Source organism: Patella vulgata, chromosome 6 (assembly GCF_932274485.2).
Source record: "Patella vulgata chromosome 6, xgPatVulg1.2, whole genome shotgun sequence".
Taxonomy (NCBI): Eukaryota; Metazoa; Mollusca; class Gastropoda; family Patellidae; genus Patella; species Patella vulgata.
This window is the reverse complement of record NC_065884.2, coordinates 55,790,511-55,811,920: the sequence shown is the minus strand read 5'-3', so window position 1 is coordinate 55,811,920 and position 21,410 is coordinate 55,790,511. Positions and strand designations below refer to the sequence as shown.

The following is a 21,410-nucleotide window of genomic DNA, read 5'->3' as shown; positions in this document are numbered from 1 at the left end:
GCTATTGGTGCGTTTGGGCGTCACATGTAACTGGAAATGTTTCTTCTGTTAGGTTCTATAGTGACTTTTTTCGTAGTCATTTGCATATTTTAGTATTATGCCCCCAAAATCAAATATCCCCTACTTTTTTTGAATAGTATATATGATTAATTAAATGTTGACCTAATCTGCCGTTTATTGTTGTTTTAAGCATAGCTCAAAACCGACCGTACGTGCTGCTACGGGTTATGAGCTAGACTGAAAAGACCACAAAGGCGTAATAATACAATTTGAAACCCTGTAAATTATAGAAACATAATGTCTAGTTTCATTTTTAAAATATTGTATCCATCTACTGTGTTGTATATTATTAAAATTATTTTAGTTTTCGCTTCTAAGTATGAAATATAACTTCTGGTATTTGAAACGTTTATTAAATATGTATAATTATTTTTCCATTCTTTTACTTTTCTTGTGTAATTATACAAAAACATTGATTTATTCTGGTAAGATTTATGAACAGATTATTATTGACCCATATTTCGTGTAATTTCTGCCATATTATTTGGGAATATATACTTTAAATAAATAGGTGTGGTCTATATTTTCAATTACTTAGGAGAACATTGGGTGATAAAGTATGTGTTGATTCCAGTAGATTATATTTTCTAATATTTTAAGTATTAGTAATAATGGCATTATCTGAAAAAGGGATCTTGTTCCTGGTGTAAAATAAATGTTGTTTGGGTCAGACCAAGTCATGACTCAGATATGCTAATACGCCCCTACCTATACAAAATCAGGGAAATAGAAACAAACTTTTAAAAATATCTTCTTATAGTGGGCCTGTATAACACGGGCATATAAACTTGTTAGTCGGTAGAAATAAGTCAGTTGCTAAAGACAGACAGCTGTAATTATGGTGAGTATCAACATTTTTAAGAAGCCGAATCTCTACTGATTTATTAAGAGTATAATAGTTGTTTATAAGACAAATAGAAAGTAGTATATATAATAGACGGAATGGACATTCGTCATAATCATAAAAATTCTTTCATTTCTCACGGCAGGGACGAGGTGGTTCTAAAAAAAATCGGCGCCAACCCTCACCCTCACGATCTTGACCTGTTTATGGTCGAAAATGTCAGCATAATTAAAAAAAACAATATTCGGATCGGCGGCAAAATACAAGGCCTTTTATCACGAACCGTACCGCCACGTAAGATGAAATTTAAACCATAAAAACTTAACAGGATCTGTATTATACTCTGATTATATTGGGTTCTGTTCTGTCGAGTAGTCAATATTGTAAAATCCATCCATTTTAGATATAAAATTATAAATTCAAAGGCTAAATGAATTCCAAAGTTGAAAGTCTGATCTCATCTTTCAGGGTGATAAAAAAATGACTCAGTTAACATCAGAAAAAACTGATTGTACCGTCCAGGGTAATAATTCTACCAACCAGGGTAAGCCTTCGTTTATTACACGAATTTTAAAGACTGTCGGCATAATTGAGAGTTGGGTGGTTTTTGACTGTTTGCTATGGACTGTAATATTTTCTATGTTTGAGCTGCCTCGGGGGGGGGGGGGGTGCTTATTATCTATCAAACTATCTTTTTATTTATGTCTAGCTTAATATTTGAATCTATAATAAGTTGAGTAACGAATAGTGGTATATTAGTAAATACCATCATCATTAGGTAAACTAGAACAAATTTCATAATGCCAGCCAGTGGGAAACACCGTATATCCAAGCGGTAACAAATAGAGCATTCTCCCGAAATACGCTTTCACTGTGACATACAATATGACTATAGTTAGTAATTATTTTCAAAAAAATATTTTTGCATTCCGTTATGCGCAATTCCCCAGAACTAAGAAGACCCCTTTCAATTATTTTATATATTGGCACGTATTCTATTACCACACATAATTCCCCAGAAATCAGAAAAAACCTTTCAATTATTTAATACAACCACGCGTGACCATAGCGTCACTGTATGAACCCTGTCAATTTGTCAGTGTTCCGTGACATGCAGTTCCAGCAAAGCGCGGGGGCACGGTGGCTAAGTGAGTAAGACGCTAGCCCGAAGGTCGGGTATTCGATCCCTGCATTGGCCGAGAAAGTTCATCCAGATTTTCCCGCGTGGTTCCCCCTTGTCAGTGATGCAGGACGGAGGGCCTGACAAGGATAGCTGTCTAGTCGTTTGGATGGGACGAAAAACTGAGATCCCGTGTACAAATTGGCGTGCACGTAAAAGACCCCTTGACAGTTGGAATTCGATATATGAGTAGGTCGTAGTGCCACTGTCCGGGCAAAATTTCCCTCATAGCACTGTATGGCGTATACCCGTCTTCATTAACCCAATTCGGAGCAGAACAGCAGGACGTTAAACCCCATTTCATTTCCAGCGAAGCGACGTAAAGTTAGCTTGTGGGGGTGTTTTTTATGAACCTAATTGGTTTATAACACTTCAAAGTCTAGGAAAATATTTTTCAAACAGCCATAACTTGAGGTAATTTGACTGAAATTTTCAATATATTCACTTTTCATTATCTATATATGTTTTAACTTTAATAGCAAAGACTGTCAGCTCTTTATCTAAATCTTACATAATGCATTATTAAGCTTTAAATTCTTTTCTTTTTCAGTACAGTATGGTCGAATGATTGCTTCACATTGCACAATATGGACAGACTATTATATGCAACTGGTGGATGATTTCAAAGCTGACCTCCCCAAGATACTGGGTCAGTTTATTACTTGTCGTATCATTAGCGATGACGATAAAGATCAAGTAGAAAGAAAAAAGACGGCCGATGGAAATTTCAATGCAGCTATAAATCTTGTGGACATACTGTTCCATAGAGGCCATGATGTCTTACCAAGAATAATAGCTGCAATGAGGAGCGCTGGACACAACGACATGGCCATAAAGCTCGACACTGCTTTGCCTATTGATACTAGAATAATATAATATAATAGAATATAATAGAAAAGCTGAAAATAAACAATTTGATTTTTTTCTGTTTTCTTTCCTTTTACACGCCATATTTTATCGAACGACTCTTGACTGCATTTTACTTAGCTTGATCGCCCACAGCGCGTACATAAAACTGCCGCCAGACTTATCAGTCACACAAATATCCGTTAACATATTACTCCCATTCATAAGTGCAAAGACCTCTATAGGTTGTCGACGCAAGTTGGTCTCAAATTTAGAGCACACAAGAAATTATTGATTTGAAATTTTAACTGGGACATACGTTATATGATTATAAATACAAACACTCTAAAAATAGAACCATAGAGTGTATATGAAACTAACTAAATAAAACACTTCCTGCTAATAGTGAGTCACAAATGTTAGGCCTACAATTTTTAAGTTTATTCAAGGTAATTCAATCTAAAGCATATTTGACCAGGTAAACCATATACCATAAATTGTTGTATAATATACTTTTCAAAAAAGTAGGGGATATTGAAATGCAAATACCTATAAAGGTTGCGATATGATAAATAGTCATGGACATTTGACATGCTTTGAGAGTATGTTCACAGATGAAGAACTTATCGCCCCAACGGAACCACTGAGCTGCATACACGTGGGAGGGGTTCATTGTTCAATTTGACACTTCAATTCCTATCGGTTCTTGCATAAGATTTACTGTTTAGCGTATCTTTGCTTTAGAATTGGCCGTGGCACTGCAAGAGGAATGGGGCAGATTGCCCCAAATCGTGATTGGACGGTTGCTTTAGTATGTTACGTTTTATTTGATCGGCAGACACTGCAAGAGGAGTGGGTCAGATTGCCTCAAATCGTGATTGGACGGTTGATTAGGAGCGTGCCACGACGAATTTCTGAATGTTTGAGGATTGGTGGAGCAATTACTCATTATTAAGACAATAATCAAAAACGTCTATTTTCATTTTTGACTGTGTATCTCTTTGCGAGTGAAATGGGGCTGTCAGATAAGCCAGCGGCGCCGGTTTCCTCGAGAGGAGAAGAAGCGGAGCTTACCTTGTATGGACCTCCCCACCCCCCTCCAAAGAAAATTTGGGAATATTTGACGGCTGCAAACACTTTTCCTGCTATTTCAACCTGTGAAAAGCAACTTCAAAGTGGTCTAATATAGCCTAATTAAGGTGGCTGACTCGAATTCCAATCCGTCGTTTACAGTCCTCGAAGGACCGTTAGGAGAAAATTTTGAAAATTTAACTGCCGCAAACGCGTTTTCCTGCTATTTCAGCCGGTGAACAAAGCAACTTCAAAGTGGTCTAATATAGCCTAATTAAGGTGGCCGATTCGAATTCCAATGAATCATTTACTGTCCACGAAGACGGGACCGTTGGGAGAACATTTTGAAAATTTAACTGCCGCAAACGCGTTTTCCTGCTATTCCAGCCTGTGAATACAGCAACTTCAATTTGGTCCAATATATATATATAGCCCGTGTAAGCAACTCCAAAAGTATCCAATGGTTTTGTAACCGAAATCCCACTCTGAATTCCAACCATCCAATCAGACTGTTTCATCTGCATTCACAAATAATAATCGATGCCCGAGAAATGTCGCACAAAATAGAGTGGCTCCAGACAAAATGTTTTAATCCGTGATATTCAATTACAACAAAGCAAAACTAGAAATGCCCGAAAAATTTCGGGTTTATAGACAGCGGCGCCGGTTTTCTTTGAGAGGCGAAGAAGCGGAGCTGACCTTGTATGGATCCCCCAAGAAAATTTTGGATTATTTGGCGGCCGCAAACGCGTTTTACTGCTATATTCCAGCCCCTAAAATTAGTGTTTTATTATATTTCGGGCACTTTATTTTGCCAAGTAGATGAAATAAAATTTTTTTTTCACTTCACCCGTCTGCCCGAAAAGTCAGCTTGCCCGAAAGTTAGGGGGGTAGCTGCCCCTGCCCCCCATGCCTCCCCTGGCTCGTACGCCTATGGTTATTTTTATATATTTAGCTTTAAATTAAAAAGAAAATTATATACCCCAGCTGTCACATAATAGCCACTTTTGAACAAGTAGAAAACTGGGTCTAAATAAATGAATAAATTAGTATTATTATACAATTTATATATATAAATAGATAATTTGAAACATTACTGTTATTCATTCAACAAATAGAACCACATTAGGAAATGCATAGAAATAGTCTATATTTCTATGAGGCAATGCATTAATGGGGGGATAACTCTAAACTTTTGTAGAGGGACAGAGAAAATGGTGGCAAAAACAGCAAATTTTACGAAGTATGTATTCATTGTAGCTCAGATTGACATGTATGATGGTATTACACTATTAATTAGAGTTTTAAACTTTTTGAACCCCAACCTTAATGTTGTGTCGGTAAGCTGTTTACGCCAACAACATCAGGAGGCCTAGATAATCGATAAAATTAATTGAAATTATGAAAAAAATCAGTCCTACTCAGTCTTTGTCATTGATTGAAAAATCACATCATCATCAGTATCACAATACAATACCGCTATATATATCACTCAGTAATCAGTCGAAATCATGCCAATAAATATATAATACTAAATACTATTTTCTTTTAAACTTGGCCAGAGCTTCAACTGGGTTGAACTACCATCGTGGTCTACATGACATTGATCAACTCACTAACCTCGAGGTCTTGTTTTTGATCCAGGGTTGGCCTAGAATCATATTTACGATTTTCAAGGATGGTTTCCTCTTGACCGTGGTACAGGACAGAGGGCCTGATAAGAAACAGTTTCTAGTCGTTTGGATGGTAACAAAAAACTGAGGTTATGTGTTCACTAGCGTGCACTTATAAAAGAACCCAGTCCCAGAATATATAGACCGTAGTGCCACAGTCCAGACAAAATTCGCCAGTATATATGTCTGTCATCATTAGCTCAGTTATTGAAGAAATGTGCATGTACATAAAGAATGTTACCCCCCCCCCCATTTCATTTCAATTAAAACGAATGCAGCTTCATCATATTGTAAATATTCATTTTTGAGCGCTACATGTAAATAAAATGAAACATCATCATTAACATCGGTTCAACCCAAACAAACTCTTACTCTTACGCAAGATTTTTTGCAAATCCAGACCAAGGTCTCTTAATAAAATTTTCAGGAACATGAAAATTTAGTTCTAGCCTAGACCAACACTTTTGTCTATCACTTTGGCAATCGAGTTAATTGATAAAACACCTTTTTTTCTGTTTAGTGAGTTATGCGATTTGTGTTAAACCAGCCATACAAGAGTAGGCCTAATGAAAAGAGACCACATTTATGTGCAAAATTTGAAACAATTTGTCCATTCTGGAGGTAGGCCTAAATGTAAATGTACCTGTATCATATACTACATGGATAGTGGATACAGTATGGATTTTGTTTTATCAGAATTTCATGGATAATTGAAGTTGTTTACACATAAAATGGATTTTAGAGGTGTGCCCTCAACTTTTACTGTTGATGGGATTCCCCCAATTCCAGCTGAGATGTTGCAAGAGAGAATCATGGACCCAAATATGATGCCAAATGATTTCCATGGCAATCAGATGTTCCATCCTGGAAACCAGCCAGAGTCAGAGTTTAATGAGGTTCAGAGTGTGTGGATGGATGGAGTTGGACGTTATCCTATAACCTGTTTAAGTTTCGACACACAGGAACTATTATGGGCTGGAAACCAAGGAGTAAGTACCATATAGTTTGAATTACCATAATATTATAAAAGATACACCTTTACCCCCTAATGTCCTGGCTTTTGTATTCTGATATGCCACTGATTCGGTTGACATTTATATGACCTAGTGTATTATTAAGACATTCCAATGTTGAGCAAGTGTGTGTGACACTATCCTAGTCACAGCCTTCAATAACCGAACTGTAATATTATGCAGATACTCTAGTAGAGCTGGGATGTCAAACATGCAGCCCGCAGGCCTGATCCAGCCCGACAAGGAGTTAAATGTGTCATTCTTGGGAAAAAATTCAATAAACTGACCTGTCGATAATTATTAGAAACTAGAGGTGGAAATCATTTATTATTGTATTCCGGTTGCAGTAAAACTCTGACTTCCGTACTGTATGTTATAGTGACTCATAAATATATAAGTTGTATGTAATACAAGAGAATGTTGAGCAAGTGTGTGTGACACTATCCTAGTCACAGCCTTCAATAACCGAACTGTAATATTATGCAGATACTCTAGTAGAGCTGGGGTGTCAAACATGCAGCCAGCAGGCCTGATCCAGCCCGACAAGGAGTTAAATGTGTCATTCTTGGGACAAATTTCAATAAACTGACCGGTCGATAATTATTAGAAACTAGAGGTGGAAATCATTTATTATTGTTTTCCGGTTGCAGTAAAACTCTGACTTCCGTACTGTATGTTATAGTGACTCATAGATATATAAGTTGTATGTAATACAAGAGAATGTTGTGTTCATTATTAAATCTTGGCAATTTGGAAACCACTTGAAAAATTACCTGTGTCAAGGACGTTTGGCTTTGTTTTTAGAATTCAGTAAAGTTCAAGGATGGTTAACTTTGTTTTTTTTAATTTTTTTATATCTCTCTGGCCCACTTGATGTAAAATTTTATTTCATGGACCCTGAATTGAAATGAGTTTGACACCCCTGTTTTCATTGTCAAAATTATTATTATTGGCCGTCTGCTGCATTGATGCTTCATGCTTATAACTTGGTATATATACTTATATTTCAGGGTTATGCAGCATCTTATGGTGGTTTAAATTTACAGAAATATTCAGCTTTCCGTTCCCATGTGACGGACGAAATAAGACAAATATTGACTACAGAACAAGGAATTCTCTCCCTTACCAGAAATGCTTTACGATGTTCGGTCCGAAGAGGATTATCGGTCTTTACATACTCGTAAGGAAATAAATATGTACTAGTGATATTTTTATTAAAGACTAGAGCAAATATATAGGAAGTAAATTGCAAATCTGCAATGTGCATGAAGCAGAGTATTCATTAATATTTGTAGAATACCTGTGTTATTCACAAGCTACTTGTCCATGCATACGGAACAGAGTTCTTGAGAGAATTTTGTGAAACTCGTGGGATTGCTCATTATAAGGAAGTCTATAGATGTACATGTGCATACGGAACAGTGTTCTTGAGAGAAAGAATTATGTGAAACTTGGGGGGTGGGGGGGGTAATTATTAGAAAGGATGATAAATTTGAAAAATGTCTTTCTCTTCACAATTTTTACCTTGAAAGCATGGGACATAGTTCATAGTGGCTTCTAGAACTAGCATGGATGACTTTGCTGCTGTTAAGTGTATTATATGTATGTGTAATGTTATTTAAATATTACAGTGATCCAGTCATGCAGGACATGCAGTGTATGTTACGTACATCTCAAACTTCTCTACTCATCGGAGGTCATCAAAAGAAAGCCATAGAAATAGATCTGAACAAAGTACAGATAGTTCAAGAGGTTAGAAATTTATAAGATTGGTTATTAAATTTAGATGAAATTAAATATTTGTTGCATGTGTGACATGATATTGTCAAACTTCCTCAGTCATTTATTGTAAAGACTCATTAGACAAAATCAAGGAATGTGTGGTGTCTGATCTAAGCTAGTACTCCTCTGCAAAAGTATTGGATTTTATTATTGATGATCAATAGTTAAAACCTAATGTTGATAGTTAAATCCTTACTCTGGTAGTTAAATCCTAACACTGGTTGCTAAATCCTAACTCTGGTAGTTAAATCCTAACTCTGGTAGTTAAATCCTAACTCTTGTAGTTAAATCCTAACACTGGAAGTTATACAGTGAGATTTGATTTGTAAATAGAAAAGAGATTTGACATCAATACAAAAGTTATATTGATAATAGGGTGGTTGGAGAGATCAGCCTTCTATTATAAATTTTAAACTTACTATCCAGAACCAATCATGGTATCATTTTTTATCCAGATTCACAGATAATTGATAGTTTATGACAACATAGAGTCATTGCAAATAGAGAAATATAATATTGTTCAAATGGAAAACTATTCATTATTTGTCTCTAAAAGCCTGAATTAGATTTTAGTGCTGTTAATATTTCTACTTCTAGTTTGATACAAATGATGCTGGTTGTGCTATTCTTCGTCAGAGTGGAAAATACTTATGTGTTGGTGATACCAGTGGAAAGGTGGTATATTTTATTCTTACAGTGAAGATACAATTTAGATATAAAACGTATATAATTATATAGTACATAATATTAAACGTACATAATTATATAGTACAATCATTTTCTTGATGCCCTTTGCTTTGAACATGATCTGCTAATGTGGATCTGAGATGGAAGAATGGCTGACCTTCCTCCAATAATTATAAAAAGAAATTTGTGGAATTTAAATTTTAAAGAAAATATAACTGTGTTTACAGAATAGATCTCAACATGTTTCAGTGTTGTTTTCTTTGCCTCTGTATATACGGAGAAACTTTCTTTGGATCCAGTCCTCTGTTGATACTCGACCAATCATGCAAAGACCGTAAGGCACATAGAATAATATAGTCTACTATATGATCTGGTGTATTATTGAATTCATGTTGTCAAACAACAGTAAATTTCACTGATTAAGTTCTGCTATGAGATCTACCGGCAATCAATTTGCTTGCATGAAAATTCAGATTTTAACTTAACTCCACCAAATGCCATCCAAAAGACACGCCCACATTTAGTTATTTTCTCAGGACTGACATTACAAATTAATACAAAAAAAATAAACAAAATGAAAGCCTTTTTGATACTCGTAAGCATGGCATTTGGTCCAGTTAAACCTGTATATCAACAGTTTGAAATGTTTTAGATCAATATCTAGAGGCCTGAAAGTATGTATGACAATGTATATCAGTTTATCTGGTGTTTCTTTTTTTATTATTTTGTTATTTTATCTCCATATAGGTAACACTTTATGATAGTAAGTCAATGAAGGGTGAACAAGTATTAGATGCTCATACAGGAACACTGTCAGATTTTGATGTACAGGGGAATTTAATTGTTACTTGTGGTTTTGCAAATAGGTAAGTAAATAGATAGTAGCAAAGACTGTAGTGCTCACACATTTATCCAGGCTACTCGATTTCATTATTGGATGAGGGGTTGGGTGGCTGAATGGTTTAACGTTGTATCATAAGGTGTGTCTTTGAGTCAAGTGCCATGGTTTCTATTCCCTGGTTGTGCGTGACAAGGAGTGGGGTCGCCTGTCTAACCTCTCTGGGTCCTTGGGTTCCTCCCACTGCTAAAGACCCCTACGTTCAAGCAGATAATTGAAATAAAATTTAACCAAACTGACCTAGGTTGTGTCCAGTGGACGTTAATGACCTAGTTAATGACTTAGTTTGTGTTGAGTGGACTTTAAACCCCATTTCTCTCCGTCTCTCATTATTGGATGTACTTTAAAACTGATGGAAAATGATCAGTTTTTGTCCATATGCGAGGCTATTGAAAAATCTGCATCTGATGTTATCTGACTCTAAAAGATTGAAATAACTAGTTTGTCACTAATATGTATATATGTTGTAGGATAGTAGGATAATTTATACTTGACAACGTCTGTGACAGGTGCCTCATGTCCAGGATTATTTGTCAGGTGTTAAGAGCCACTATAAAATCTGTGCATCTCTTAAATTAGAACATAAGAGCTGTATATCACGGAATGATCAGAAATTGTGCAAAATATATTTGTATTTTATAGAATGGGTGCTATGACAGCTGATAGATTTATAAAGGTGTATGATATGAGAGTTATGAGAGCTGTAGCACCGATACAGATACCTATAGATCCCATGTTTGTTAGATTTGTGTCTGCCTATTCTAACAGATTGGCTGTTGTATCTCAGGTATTTTCATTTTACATACAGTATATATACCAACATTTTACACAGGGTCCTTGTACCAACATTTTACACAGGGTCCTTGTACCAACATTTTACATATACCAACATTTTACACATGCCAACATTTTACATTGGCATTCGAATAGGACGAAAAACCAAGGTCCTGTGATCACATTAGTGTGCACCCAAAAGAACCCCTGACAGTTGGAATTCAATATAAAAGTAGGATACCGTGTCACGTAAAGATCCCCTGGCAGTTAGAATTCAATATATGAGTAGGCTGTACTAATGCTGCTGTCCTGGAAAAATTTCCCTTATAGCACACTGTATGGTGTATGTCCGTATTCATTAGCCAGTCTGTGCAGAACAGTAGAACGTTAAAACAATTACATTGGAAATTTAAACAATGTTATGTTTTCTTATTTGCTTAAAGAAATGTTAATATGAAAAATGAGGTTTTGATTGAATCATTATCACTTCAACATTGTATAACTAAGATACTGAAACTGTTATTAGTTCTGACCCCGGTTTCAGAAAACATTCTCTGACTTAAATTAAGAATTTACTCAACTTTCAATCACTGTTTATGAGAAACATTTTTAATCCAGAAATACAAAAATTTGCACATAGTTTCTTATTGATGTATTTGATATATTAAAACATTAAATTTTTTATAAAGGGCTATATTTGAGTTAAAATAAGGCAAACAGTTTTGAGTAAATTCGTAAATATGAGAATGTTTTGTGAAATTGTGGCCAGGTGTATTATATCATCTCTCTACATTGATAGTATAGTCTTTGTCCCCAAAATTTATGTTCTTGTATAACTATAATGTCATGAACATATTTAGTGAAATATAATGTTTACAGAGTGGAAGCTTCCAGGTGATAGAAACAACAGCCATGACACCACCAAATATGATGTTATATCATGTTAACTCTCATGGTGCTGCCATTACAAGTTTTGATATATCTCAATCATGTCAAGCTTTGGCATTTGGAGACAGTTCCAGTAAGTTATAGACAACAGTACACCCAGATTCTGCTTGTGTCATATTCTGTGCGTGATTGATCTAACGTCAGCAAATCATTGACCAAAACACAAACATTTTTCGATCGCTTTTGTTGATACAGTTCTATTTTCTTTTGAGAATATGCATATAGGATTACAATTTTTTGGCAGAAAAAATACTGATTATCAATCATCCAATAATGCACAGAACATGGGGCATGTAGAATGCTGTTATATCTGGATGGCTACATTTGAACATGTCTAGCAATATATATATATTGTTCTGCATACTCTTCCAATTCCAATAATCTTTTACAAACTCTCGGCATTTTAGAAGCAATTTTTATTGAATTTGGGACTTATGCAGGACAGATTACCTAAAATAGTTGTTTACCCTTTTGTTAACAGACAGATTTATGGATAACATTCACTAGGTTTATTAACTGCAATGTTTCAATGACGGTGAGAGTACCCACATTGAAACTTTGCAGTTATATAATAAGCCTAGTGAATGTTGTCCATACAGCTGTCTGTTATTATATATATCGCTTTCACTAAATGCCCTTTAAAGATAACTCTTTTGTTATTGATTACAATGGTCACCCACTTACTGAGCCTATTTCTATATTCTAATAATAGAATTGGACCTGGTAATCAGGTCCTACTGTGATAACAATTTGCTTTTGATCTTTGTGGTTAACTGTGGTCTCTATGTTCTTCTAGGCCTAAAATGTGCCCAGTCAACAGGCCCCAAGGAAGATTTGTGTAGAGCGATAACCCTGGGTGAATGGATCCCATGTAATTAAAGGGTTAAATTCATAGTGTGATTTCTACTCTGTATATGATATAGCTTCAAATGCACATTATTTTATACCATTTTCATGATAACATGTTTAATTTAATTTGTTTTCTTTCTTTCAGGTTATATTCATTTATTTTCTACAGGAGATCATGCTTGTTTTAATTTTGAACCTGAAGCCATAGAATTTGCCGATCCTGTAAGTTGTTTGCACAAATATTAAAAAAATCAAAATTCATGAATATTCTCACCAAATTACCTAAACTTCGGTACAATTTCATGAACATATGTTGCTTGACATGAATTTCTTGGAAATAAATTATAAAAACTTTGCCAACAAATGAAATTAGATGCCAAAATGTAAAAAAATTCTCTGTTAACAAGGCTACATAAATGGTCAGCACGCGCGCGCTGTATCATACGATCTGTCATTTAGTCAACTGGCGAGGTTTCGATTCCCTGGTTGTACGTGACAAGGAGTAGGGTCGCCTGTCCAACCTCGTGGGTTTTCTCCGTGTCCTCCGGTTTCCTCCCACTGCTAAAGACCCCTATGCGCAAGCGAATTATTGAAATAAAATTGAACCATGTGTTAGTCCCGAAATGACCTAGTTTATGTCGAGTGGACGTTAAACCCCATTTCTCTCTCTCTCTCTCTCTCTCTCTCATAAGGTCTGTCATTGAGTCAACTGGCGGGGTTTCATTTCCCCGGTTGAAGGTGACAAGGAGTAGGGTCGCCTGGCCAACCTCATTGGTTTTCTCCTGGTCCTCCGGTTTCCTCCCACTGCTAAAGACCCCTACGCACAAGCGAATTATTGAAATAAAATTGAACCATGTATTAGTCCCGAATTGATCTCTCTCTTTTTTCAATTATCAATGGATATATTTTTGCTCTTAACTGATCCTAAATCCTATGAGAACATAAATCGTATGAGAACATGATATGTTTTACCTTTAATCTTGGTATACAAATTTGGAGCTATTTTGTCCCGACTATTATTCCTCACAGTCGAAACAGAGACAATTTGCATATGATTAAGACTATAATCCTGACAGATTTTTGCAAAAATAAATTCATTTTTAGGCCCATTTTATATCTTATCGTCTATTGTTGCAGGTAGATCATATAGACTTTATCCATATAATGGATGAGAGAACACCTTATTCCTTAATACCTATGATATATCCTACTAATGGCCATCTTATCTCAGACTGGCCAATGCATCTTGCTCAAAAAATATACAGGTTAGTATTGACTAAATGATATATTATACTGGTTGTTAGACTGTTTAAATTATACAGGTATATTATACAGGTATATATTATAATGACTTTTTAAACAATATATCAGAATATATTATAATGACTGTTTAAACAATATATCAGAATATATTATAATGACTGTTTAAACGATATATCAGAATATTTTATAATGACTGTGTTTAAACAATATATATCAGAATATTTTATAATGACTGTGTTTAAACGATATATCAGAATATTATAATGACTGTTTAAACGATACATCAGAATATTTTATAATGACTTTTTAAACGATAGAGTATATTATAATGACTGTGTTTAAATGATGTATCAGAATATTTTATAATGACTGTTTAAACGATATATCAGAATATTTTATAATGACTGTGTTTAAATGATATATCAGAATATTTTATAATGACTGTTGAAACAATATATCGGAATATATTATAATGACTGTTTAAACAATGTATCAGAATATTTTATAATGACTGTTGGAACGATATATGTTATAATGACTGTTGAAACAATATATCAGAATGACTGTTGAAACGATATATCAGAATATATTATAATGACTGTTGAAATGATACATCAGAATGTATTATAATGACTGTTTAAACAATATTTTAGAATATTTTATAATGACTGTGTTTAAACAATATATCAGAATATATTATAATGACTGTTGAAATGATATATCAGAATATATTATAATGACTGTTTAAACAATATATCAGAATATATTATAATGACTGTTTAAACGATATATCAGAACATATTATAATGACTATTTAAATGAGTCCTTTGGTATCTTCCCACTACTAAAGACCCCTATATGCAAGTGAATTATGGAAATGAAATTGCCCTATATGTTATTCCTGAAATGACCTAGTTTGTGTCGAGTGGACATCAGACCCTCTCTATCCCTCTCAACATTGGAAATGGCTACCCACATAAATCATTATCCATGATTAATTATATGCACTCACCATGTCATTCCTTTACTTGTGGCAAGGTCCGGGGTAAGGTTTTATGCTAATAAAAACTCTTTTGCAGAAACATCATACATTCAAAATAAATATTAGTGTCTTTATTGACTGTACAGCACAGTAGACACAGGACCCTTTCACTTGATTTGATATATTTGTTTGTTGTGCGTTGCAGGGTTTGTCTTATAGGTTTTGTTTGTGTGTAGTGCTGTCCTCCTGCACTTACTATTTAGGGTTTGAAAAAAATTTATAACATTTTTTAAAACTTCTTTTGATGATTTTTTTCAGGAAGCCAAAAGCTATTGATCCAGAAATATTACGAGCTATTAAGGTTTATAATAATCATAATGCTGGATATGCACAGAATCCTGGTAAAGAGCGTCGGAACCAAGTTCCATACAAACTGTCAAAAAACAAAAAAACAAATAAATCAAGCGTTCCGGAATCACCATTAGGAAGAGGTGAGATATATATACATATATTACAATATGACATTCTACATATATTTGGCTGATCCTCCACAGAGAATCAAATCCCCCAAAAAGTTTTCTATAAAATATCAAAACACTGAAGCACATTTAGATTGATTTTGCTTATACGGTTAACTATATTGTTATGTTTTTGTACATAATGATGATTTACTGAAGAAGAAGAAAGGCTGATCGTGTGCTATAACATGGGGCTCTAAAATTTACAGTAAATCACACAAAGAAAAAAAAAATCAGGATTGTTATACACCCGCATTTTACAGTGGAGAATATTGTCATCACCCCTGACTCTTGGACCTTAAAGATGGGTTCCCGCGTACAAACTGAGTGATTTAATGGCATATATGGACCCAAAACATATTCAAACTAATTAATTTGTCATAATTATGCTTCAAATCCTTCTCAAACATTGTAATTGCGAAGGAATGCCCTGCTATAAAAATGCGATCAAACCAGGTCATGTTTACGTCACGTGACTTACCTCTCTTGGAAGTCAGAGGAGAACTCATTGCATACATAAGACGATGTTGTCTTTAATCACTTACTGTTTCTTACAAATATCGAATCCTAATTAAATTCTCGGATTATCCACTACCCGCGTCTTTTTCTGTCATTTTTATCTCGGAAAGTGTTGTACGTCTAACTCTTCATAAAGTTTATCAACTTGTACATCAAGCGCTTAATGTTCGCGTGTGACCTTTGACATTACGCGTGCAGAAATTCTTAATCGTCGGGCTGTCAATTAGGGGAATCCTTACATTTTTGTCCTGTATACGCTTCATGAGTGTTTTTTGGGGAATCCAGTATTTTCTAGTAAGATTGGATATCTCTACTTTCCATATATACCAAAATTGCCATACTTTTATTGGAAATAACCACCCGATAAACACTTTTCTGGGAACCCATCTTTAAGTTCTAAATTCTTGTAAATTATTGTAAGTATATTAATTATATGTTTTGTATTTTTAGGAGAGGAAGCCTTTGTCTTGATTCCAAGAACATACAAGAAATTAGAGATGAAGTATTCTAAACTGGGATTGGCTGATTTTGATTTCCGTCATTACAATAAAACAAAGTTTGCAGGATTAGAGACTCACATTCCTAATGCTTATTGTAATGCTATGTTACAGGTATATACGTAGTTTATCTTTTATACCTCAGGACTGGCTCGCTAGCCTGGAGGTCGGGTGTTCGATCCCTGCATTATTGGCCGAGAAAGTTCATCCAGATTTTCCAGCGTGGTTTCCCCTTGTCAGTGATGCAGGACGGAGGGCCTGACAAGGACAGCTGTCTAGTCCTTTGGATGAGAGGAAAAACCGAGGTCCCGTGTATACATTGGAATGCACGTAAAAGATCCCTTGGCAGTTGGAATTCGATATAAGAGTAGGCGATAGTGCCGCGGCCCAGGCAAAATTTCCCTCATAGCACACTGTATGGCGTATGCCCATCTTCATTAGTCCACCATAGGAGCAGAACAGTAGGACGTTAAACCCCATTTCATTTCGATTCCTGGGTTGTATCTGACAAGGAGTTGGGTCACCGGTCCAACCTCATGGGTTTTCTTCAGGTCCTCCGGTTTTCTCCCACTCCTAAAGACCCCTACTCGCAAGGGAATTTTGAAATAAAATTGAACCATGTGTTAATCTCTCTCTCTCTCTCTCTCTCTCTCTCTCTCTCTCTCTTTTCCTTTCATGTGTTGTTTAAACCATAATTTTAATTTGATTGCTCTTTTAAGTCAGATGTTAAACCCCATTTCCTTTCTTTTCTCTCTTTTAAGTCAAATTAAATGACATCAAATCAAGCATTATTTCTGTGTCAGCTGGTGAAGACTGGTGCTAATGACTCTTAAATTTCGAAATGCTATTATTATACAGACAAGTTTAATCTTATAAAAATGAATACTCTGCCCATTATGTTTTACTTTTACTGGTGTTATTTATATATTTCAGGTTTTATATTTTATTGAACCGTTAAGATGTGCGTTAATTAGTCATCTATGTCAGAAAGAATTTTGTTTAGCCTGTGAATTGGGTTTTTTATTCCATATGTTAGATTGTCAAGCTGGTCAGACTTGTCAGGTAAATAACTATATGTACTTATTAACTATTTATATATTATCCTAATCCTTCAATCACTAGCTCACTATAACCAGGAGGTCTCATGTTCCATCTCTGTGTTGGCCAAGAAAGTTCCTCAGAATTTTCCAGCATATTTGCCCCTTATCAGTGGTGCAGGAGAGAGGTCAAAAAATATCTAGTCATTAGGATGGATACGAAAAACGGAACCATTGACACTAGGATTCAATGGAGAGTTAGCGGAAACTCTGCTGTCCAGGTACAATTACCGTCATAGCACACTGCTTGTCTTCTTTAGCCATGTTGGTGTAGAAAAGTAGGATGTTAAACCACATTTCATTTTGTTATCTTCTTAACAACATAACTCTTAACAGAAATTTCTAAATATGCCAGCATCTCATACATACCCTATTTTATGAGAATATTTAGCTGTTCTTCTATTGAAATTCAAAGTTGTGCATCGATTTTCTATAAAGTTTTTGCCCTTGTCTGGGAATATTAGGGTAGTCATGTACAAGATTTAAGAGCTTCTTTCACTGATCATCACTATGTGGTCCTTCAGAAAGCATCTACAATAGAAGGCCTGATCTCGCTTTAACTACGTACATCTTATCAAGGCCTTCACGTAATACCCTACATATTTCAGCACTAATTTCGATTGGGTACAAGCCCAACTTGTGAGCCTATCAGATTCCTCGATCGTCGCGAATACCAGGTCTCGCGCTTTCAAGCTAAAATGTCTACCTGTGATAATCGAGTTGCAAAGTTCAAGGTTCATTCAATGTCAAGGTTTCCGTGGAGGTCGCGATGTCACAACCTCTGATTGGACGCTACTGCTCACGAGTCTGTAGATAACATAGCTATAAGTTCGGGAATTGTGAAGTAAACAAGCAACGGTCAGATGTTGTGAAACTCGCAGTCGTTGTTTCAGGAACATGTTCAGAAAGCGGCTAGTGGGGTGTGCATTCGTCTGTTATTGTAAACCTGGGGGGTTGGATGACCGAATGGTTGGCGTGTGTGCCTTGTATCATAGGGTCTGTCATTGAGTCAACTGACGTGGTTACGATTCCCTAGTTGTACTTGACAAGGAGTAGGGTCACCTGTCCAACCATGTGGGTTTTCTCTGGGTCCTCCAGTTTCCTCCCACTGCTAAAGACTACTCGCAAGTGAATTATTAAAATAAAATTGAACCATATGTTAGTTCTGAAATGACCTAGTCTGTGTCAAGTAGACATTAAACCCCATTTCTCTCTCTCTATTTTAAACCTTGGCTTTAAAGAATTTTGTTGTACATCATTAATAAATTTTTACTACACATAAACACAAAGGTAACCTCTAAATGTAATAAACCGACATATATCATTTAGTTTTGGTGTTTGATTACAGGCAAGTAATTTTCTTCGTGCTTTCCGTACGATACCAGAAGTAGCAGCACTGGGTCTTGTTTTAAGTGAAGCAGATGAGTCAGCTGGTCGTGCTAATCTATCAAGATTAATACAGAGTTGGCAGAGATTTGTCCATCAACAAATACATTCAGTAAGGATCATCTACGAACAATTATGTATGAAAAATGAATATAACACAAAACATATTGCTGGGGCAGGGAGATAGCTCTTAAAGTGTGAATATTGACTTGCTTTTATAAAAAGTACTTTTGACTTAAAACTATAAAATTATAAGTACTGTACTGGCATTATTAGAAATAATAACTACTGGCATTATTAGAAATTCTAAATACCAGCATTATTAGAAATTATAAATACTGGCATTATTAGAAATATATATCAGCCACTTATATTAAGTTTTTTGCCAAAGGTCTCATCTTGTGCTGTAATGTCTTTATATACAGTCTCCATAACATAAAATCTCCAAATTTAATACTAGGTGTCCATAAGCTATTGGTTTTAAGCATCTGATGGAAGTCATATCATTAATCCACCAGTTGATTATATGAGGATTAAATTTTGCCAGATTACCCAGTAACAGAAAATATCATGGCGAACATTTCCGTAAGGCATAAAAATCTAGTTGAAGAATTGGATTAACGTATGGTGATTTTAGCATTTAAAGAACTCTTTCTAGTAAATGGCAGGTAGAATTCTTTGACGATCAGTAGTAAAAATGTTTTTGTCACATATTTTAATTGTTTAATGATTGGTGACATTGTTTTTCAGGAAACTTGTTACAAGGAAGAGCCAATAATGCCTGAAGAAGAACAGCAGCCACAAGCTCAGACTCAGGCCCATTCACCACCCCAAGTTGAAAAAAAAGAAGAAAAGCCAGCTGGCAGTAGTAAATCTAGAAAAAAGAGAAAAAAGGGAAAGAAAAAAGAAGAATTAAAAGAAAAGGAGAAAGAAGAGAGTGATGCTGCTGAAAGCAATGGTGATGAAACCGCTACAGCTACGTAAGATATTGTTTTATTTAATGAAATGAATTAAACATACATTATGTAAGAGCTAAATCTGCCTATTGAAGGTCTTTCTTTAGGCCCTTAAATGTTATATAAACCATTAATTAGACATTTATTAACATGACAAGACCATAAATAACTCGCGATGCCATCTGAGGGATATACTTTTTAACAATTACAAAATACAATATTGTGGAAGATGTGTTTCCAAAAGGAATATCTAAATGGTTAAATTATGTTGAGTATTCACAAAGATATGATGGATTGAAATTTTTTTTTCATCATTTTGATTGGCCTCTTTTTTTAATTTGATTGAATCCAAGTATGGAATACTCTACAACTCCTGCTAAAACAGCTCGACTACATGATACCTAATGCAAATTATAGTGATACAAGTTACTTAGAAGTTTATTTCTGGTGACGTTTCGACGAAGGTTCTCTTGTCTTTATCAAGCAAAGATTAGCTGATGTTGTTATTCTGGTCTGAAATCATTTTGTGTATTTTGTATATTTTAGGAGTAAAACAAGTGAAGAAAGTGTTGGTAGTGAGACAGCTGAAGAAAATACCCAACCTAAGTAAGTCACAATCATTTTTATATGCTCACTTTTAATGTGGTTGTATAGGATCTATTGTAACAAGATTTCATTAATTATTCACAAAGAACACCTTTTCTTTAAGAAAAACTAATATACTTACTTGCTTTGAAAATACACCACCATAAAATAGTCCTGATTTCACTACTGCCATTACCAAAGCCTCAAGTTACATCTGTCATTGCAGTGGGTTATTTTGTTAAATATTGGGACTCCCATTTTCACATTTCAGTCTTAGTTGTCAGTGTTAACTTAATATATATGGTATACAAATTGATTCATTTTATTTTATGGTGTTTTTTCATATAGAAAATTCATCTTAAGTTTTGCAAAAATAAACTTTATTGTTTTTAATATGTTCTTACAGAAAAGTAGAAGAGAAATCGATTATAACGGAACTATTTGGTATGGTCACTCGGACTATATTGACATGTAGATGTGGTGTGGAGACCAGTAGAGATGTTAATACAACTTTGACTAATTTATCATATCCAGATATTACTCCGGCAGGTAAATATGGATCATGATTATATTTTCTACCGACATCTGATACAGACATGAAATGAAATGAAATGGGGTTCAACGTCCTACTGTTCTGTTTCAACTGGGCTAATGAAGACGGACATACGCCATACAGATTGCTATGAGGGAAATTTTGTCTGGACAGCGGCGCTACAGCCTACTCTTATATCAAATTCCAATGGGCAAGGGTTCTTTTACGTGCATGCCAATGTGTACACTGGACCTCAGGTTTTTGTCTCATCCAAACAACTATATGCTGTGCCACTCCCTCCGTTCTGCACCACTGACAAGTGAGAACAACGCCAGAAAATCTCCATGAACTTTCTCGACCAGTGCAGGGATCGAACATGGGGACCTCCATGTTAGCGAGCCAACGTCTTACTCACTGAGCCACCATGGCGCCGATACAAATATGATTTCC

The 21,410-nt window shown here is 35.2% G+C and overlaps 1 protein-coding gene and 1 long non-coding RNA gene across 2 annotated transcripts; both read left to right on the top strand.

The window, feature by feature from the left end:
- Window positions 1-722: 722 nt before the first annotated feature.
- On the top strand, window positions 723-3,007 carry LOC126823568 (uncharacterized). Its single transcript, XR_007681222.2, has 3 exons — window positions 723-901; window positions 1,373-1,448; window positions 2,635-3,007. It is a non-coding gene; the product is annotated as an uncharacterized LOC126823568 (long non-coding RNA).
- A 2,186-nt stretch (window positions 3,008-5,193) lies between these two features.
- Window positions 5,194-19,871, top strand: LOC126823771 (PAN2-PAN3 deadenylation complex catalytic subunit PAN2). The gene is made up of 15 exons (XM_050552741.1): window positions 5,194-5,244; window positions 6,195-6,663; window positions 7,698-7,867; window positions 8,319-8,439; window positions 9,067-9,144; window positions 9,904-10,022; window positions 10,697-10,841; window positions 11,708-11,849; window positions 12,771-12,847; window positions 13,763-13,890; window positions 15,189-15,361; window positions 16,358-16,518; window positions 17,338-17,466; window positions 18,850-18,999; window positions 19,638-19,871. Exons 2-15 carry the CDS (start codon window positions 6,406-6,408, stop codon window positions 19,869-19,871), a joined length of 2,085 nt encoding a protein of 694 aa, XP_050408698.1. The 5' UTR covers window positions 5,194-5,244; window positions 6,195-6,405.
- Window positions 19,872-21,410: the final 1,539 nt, after the last annotated feature.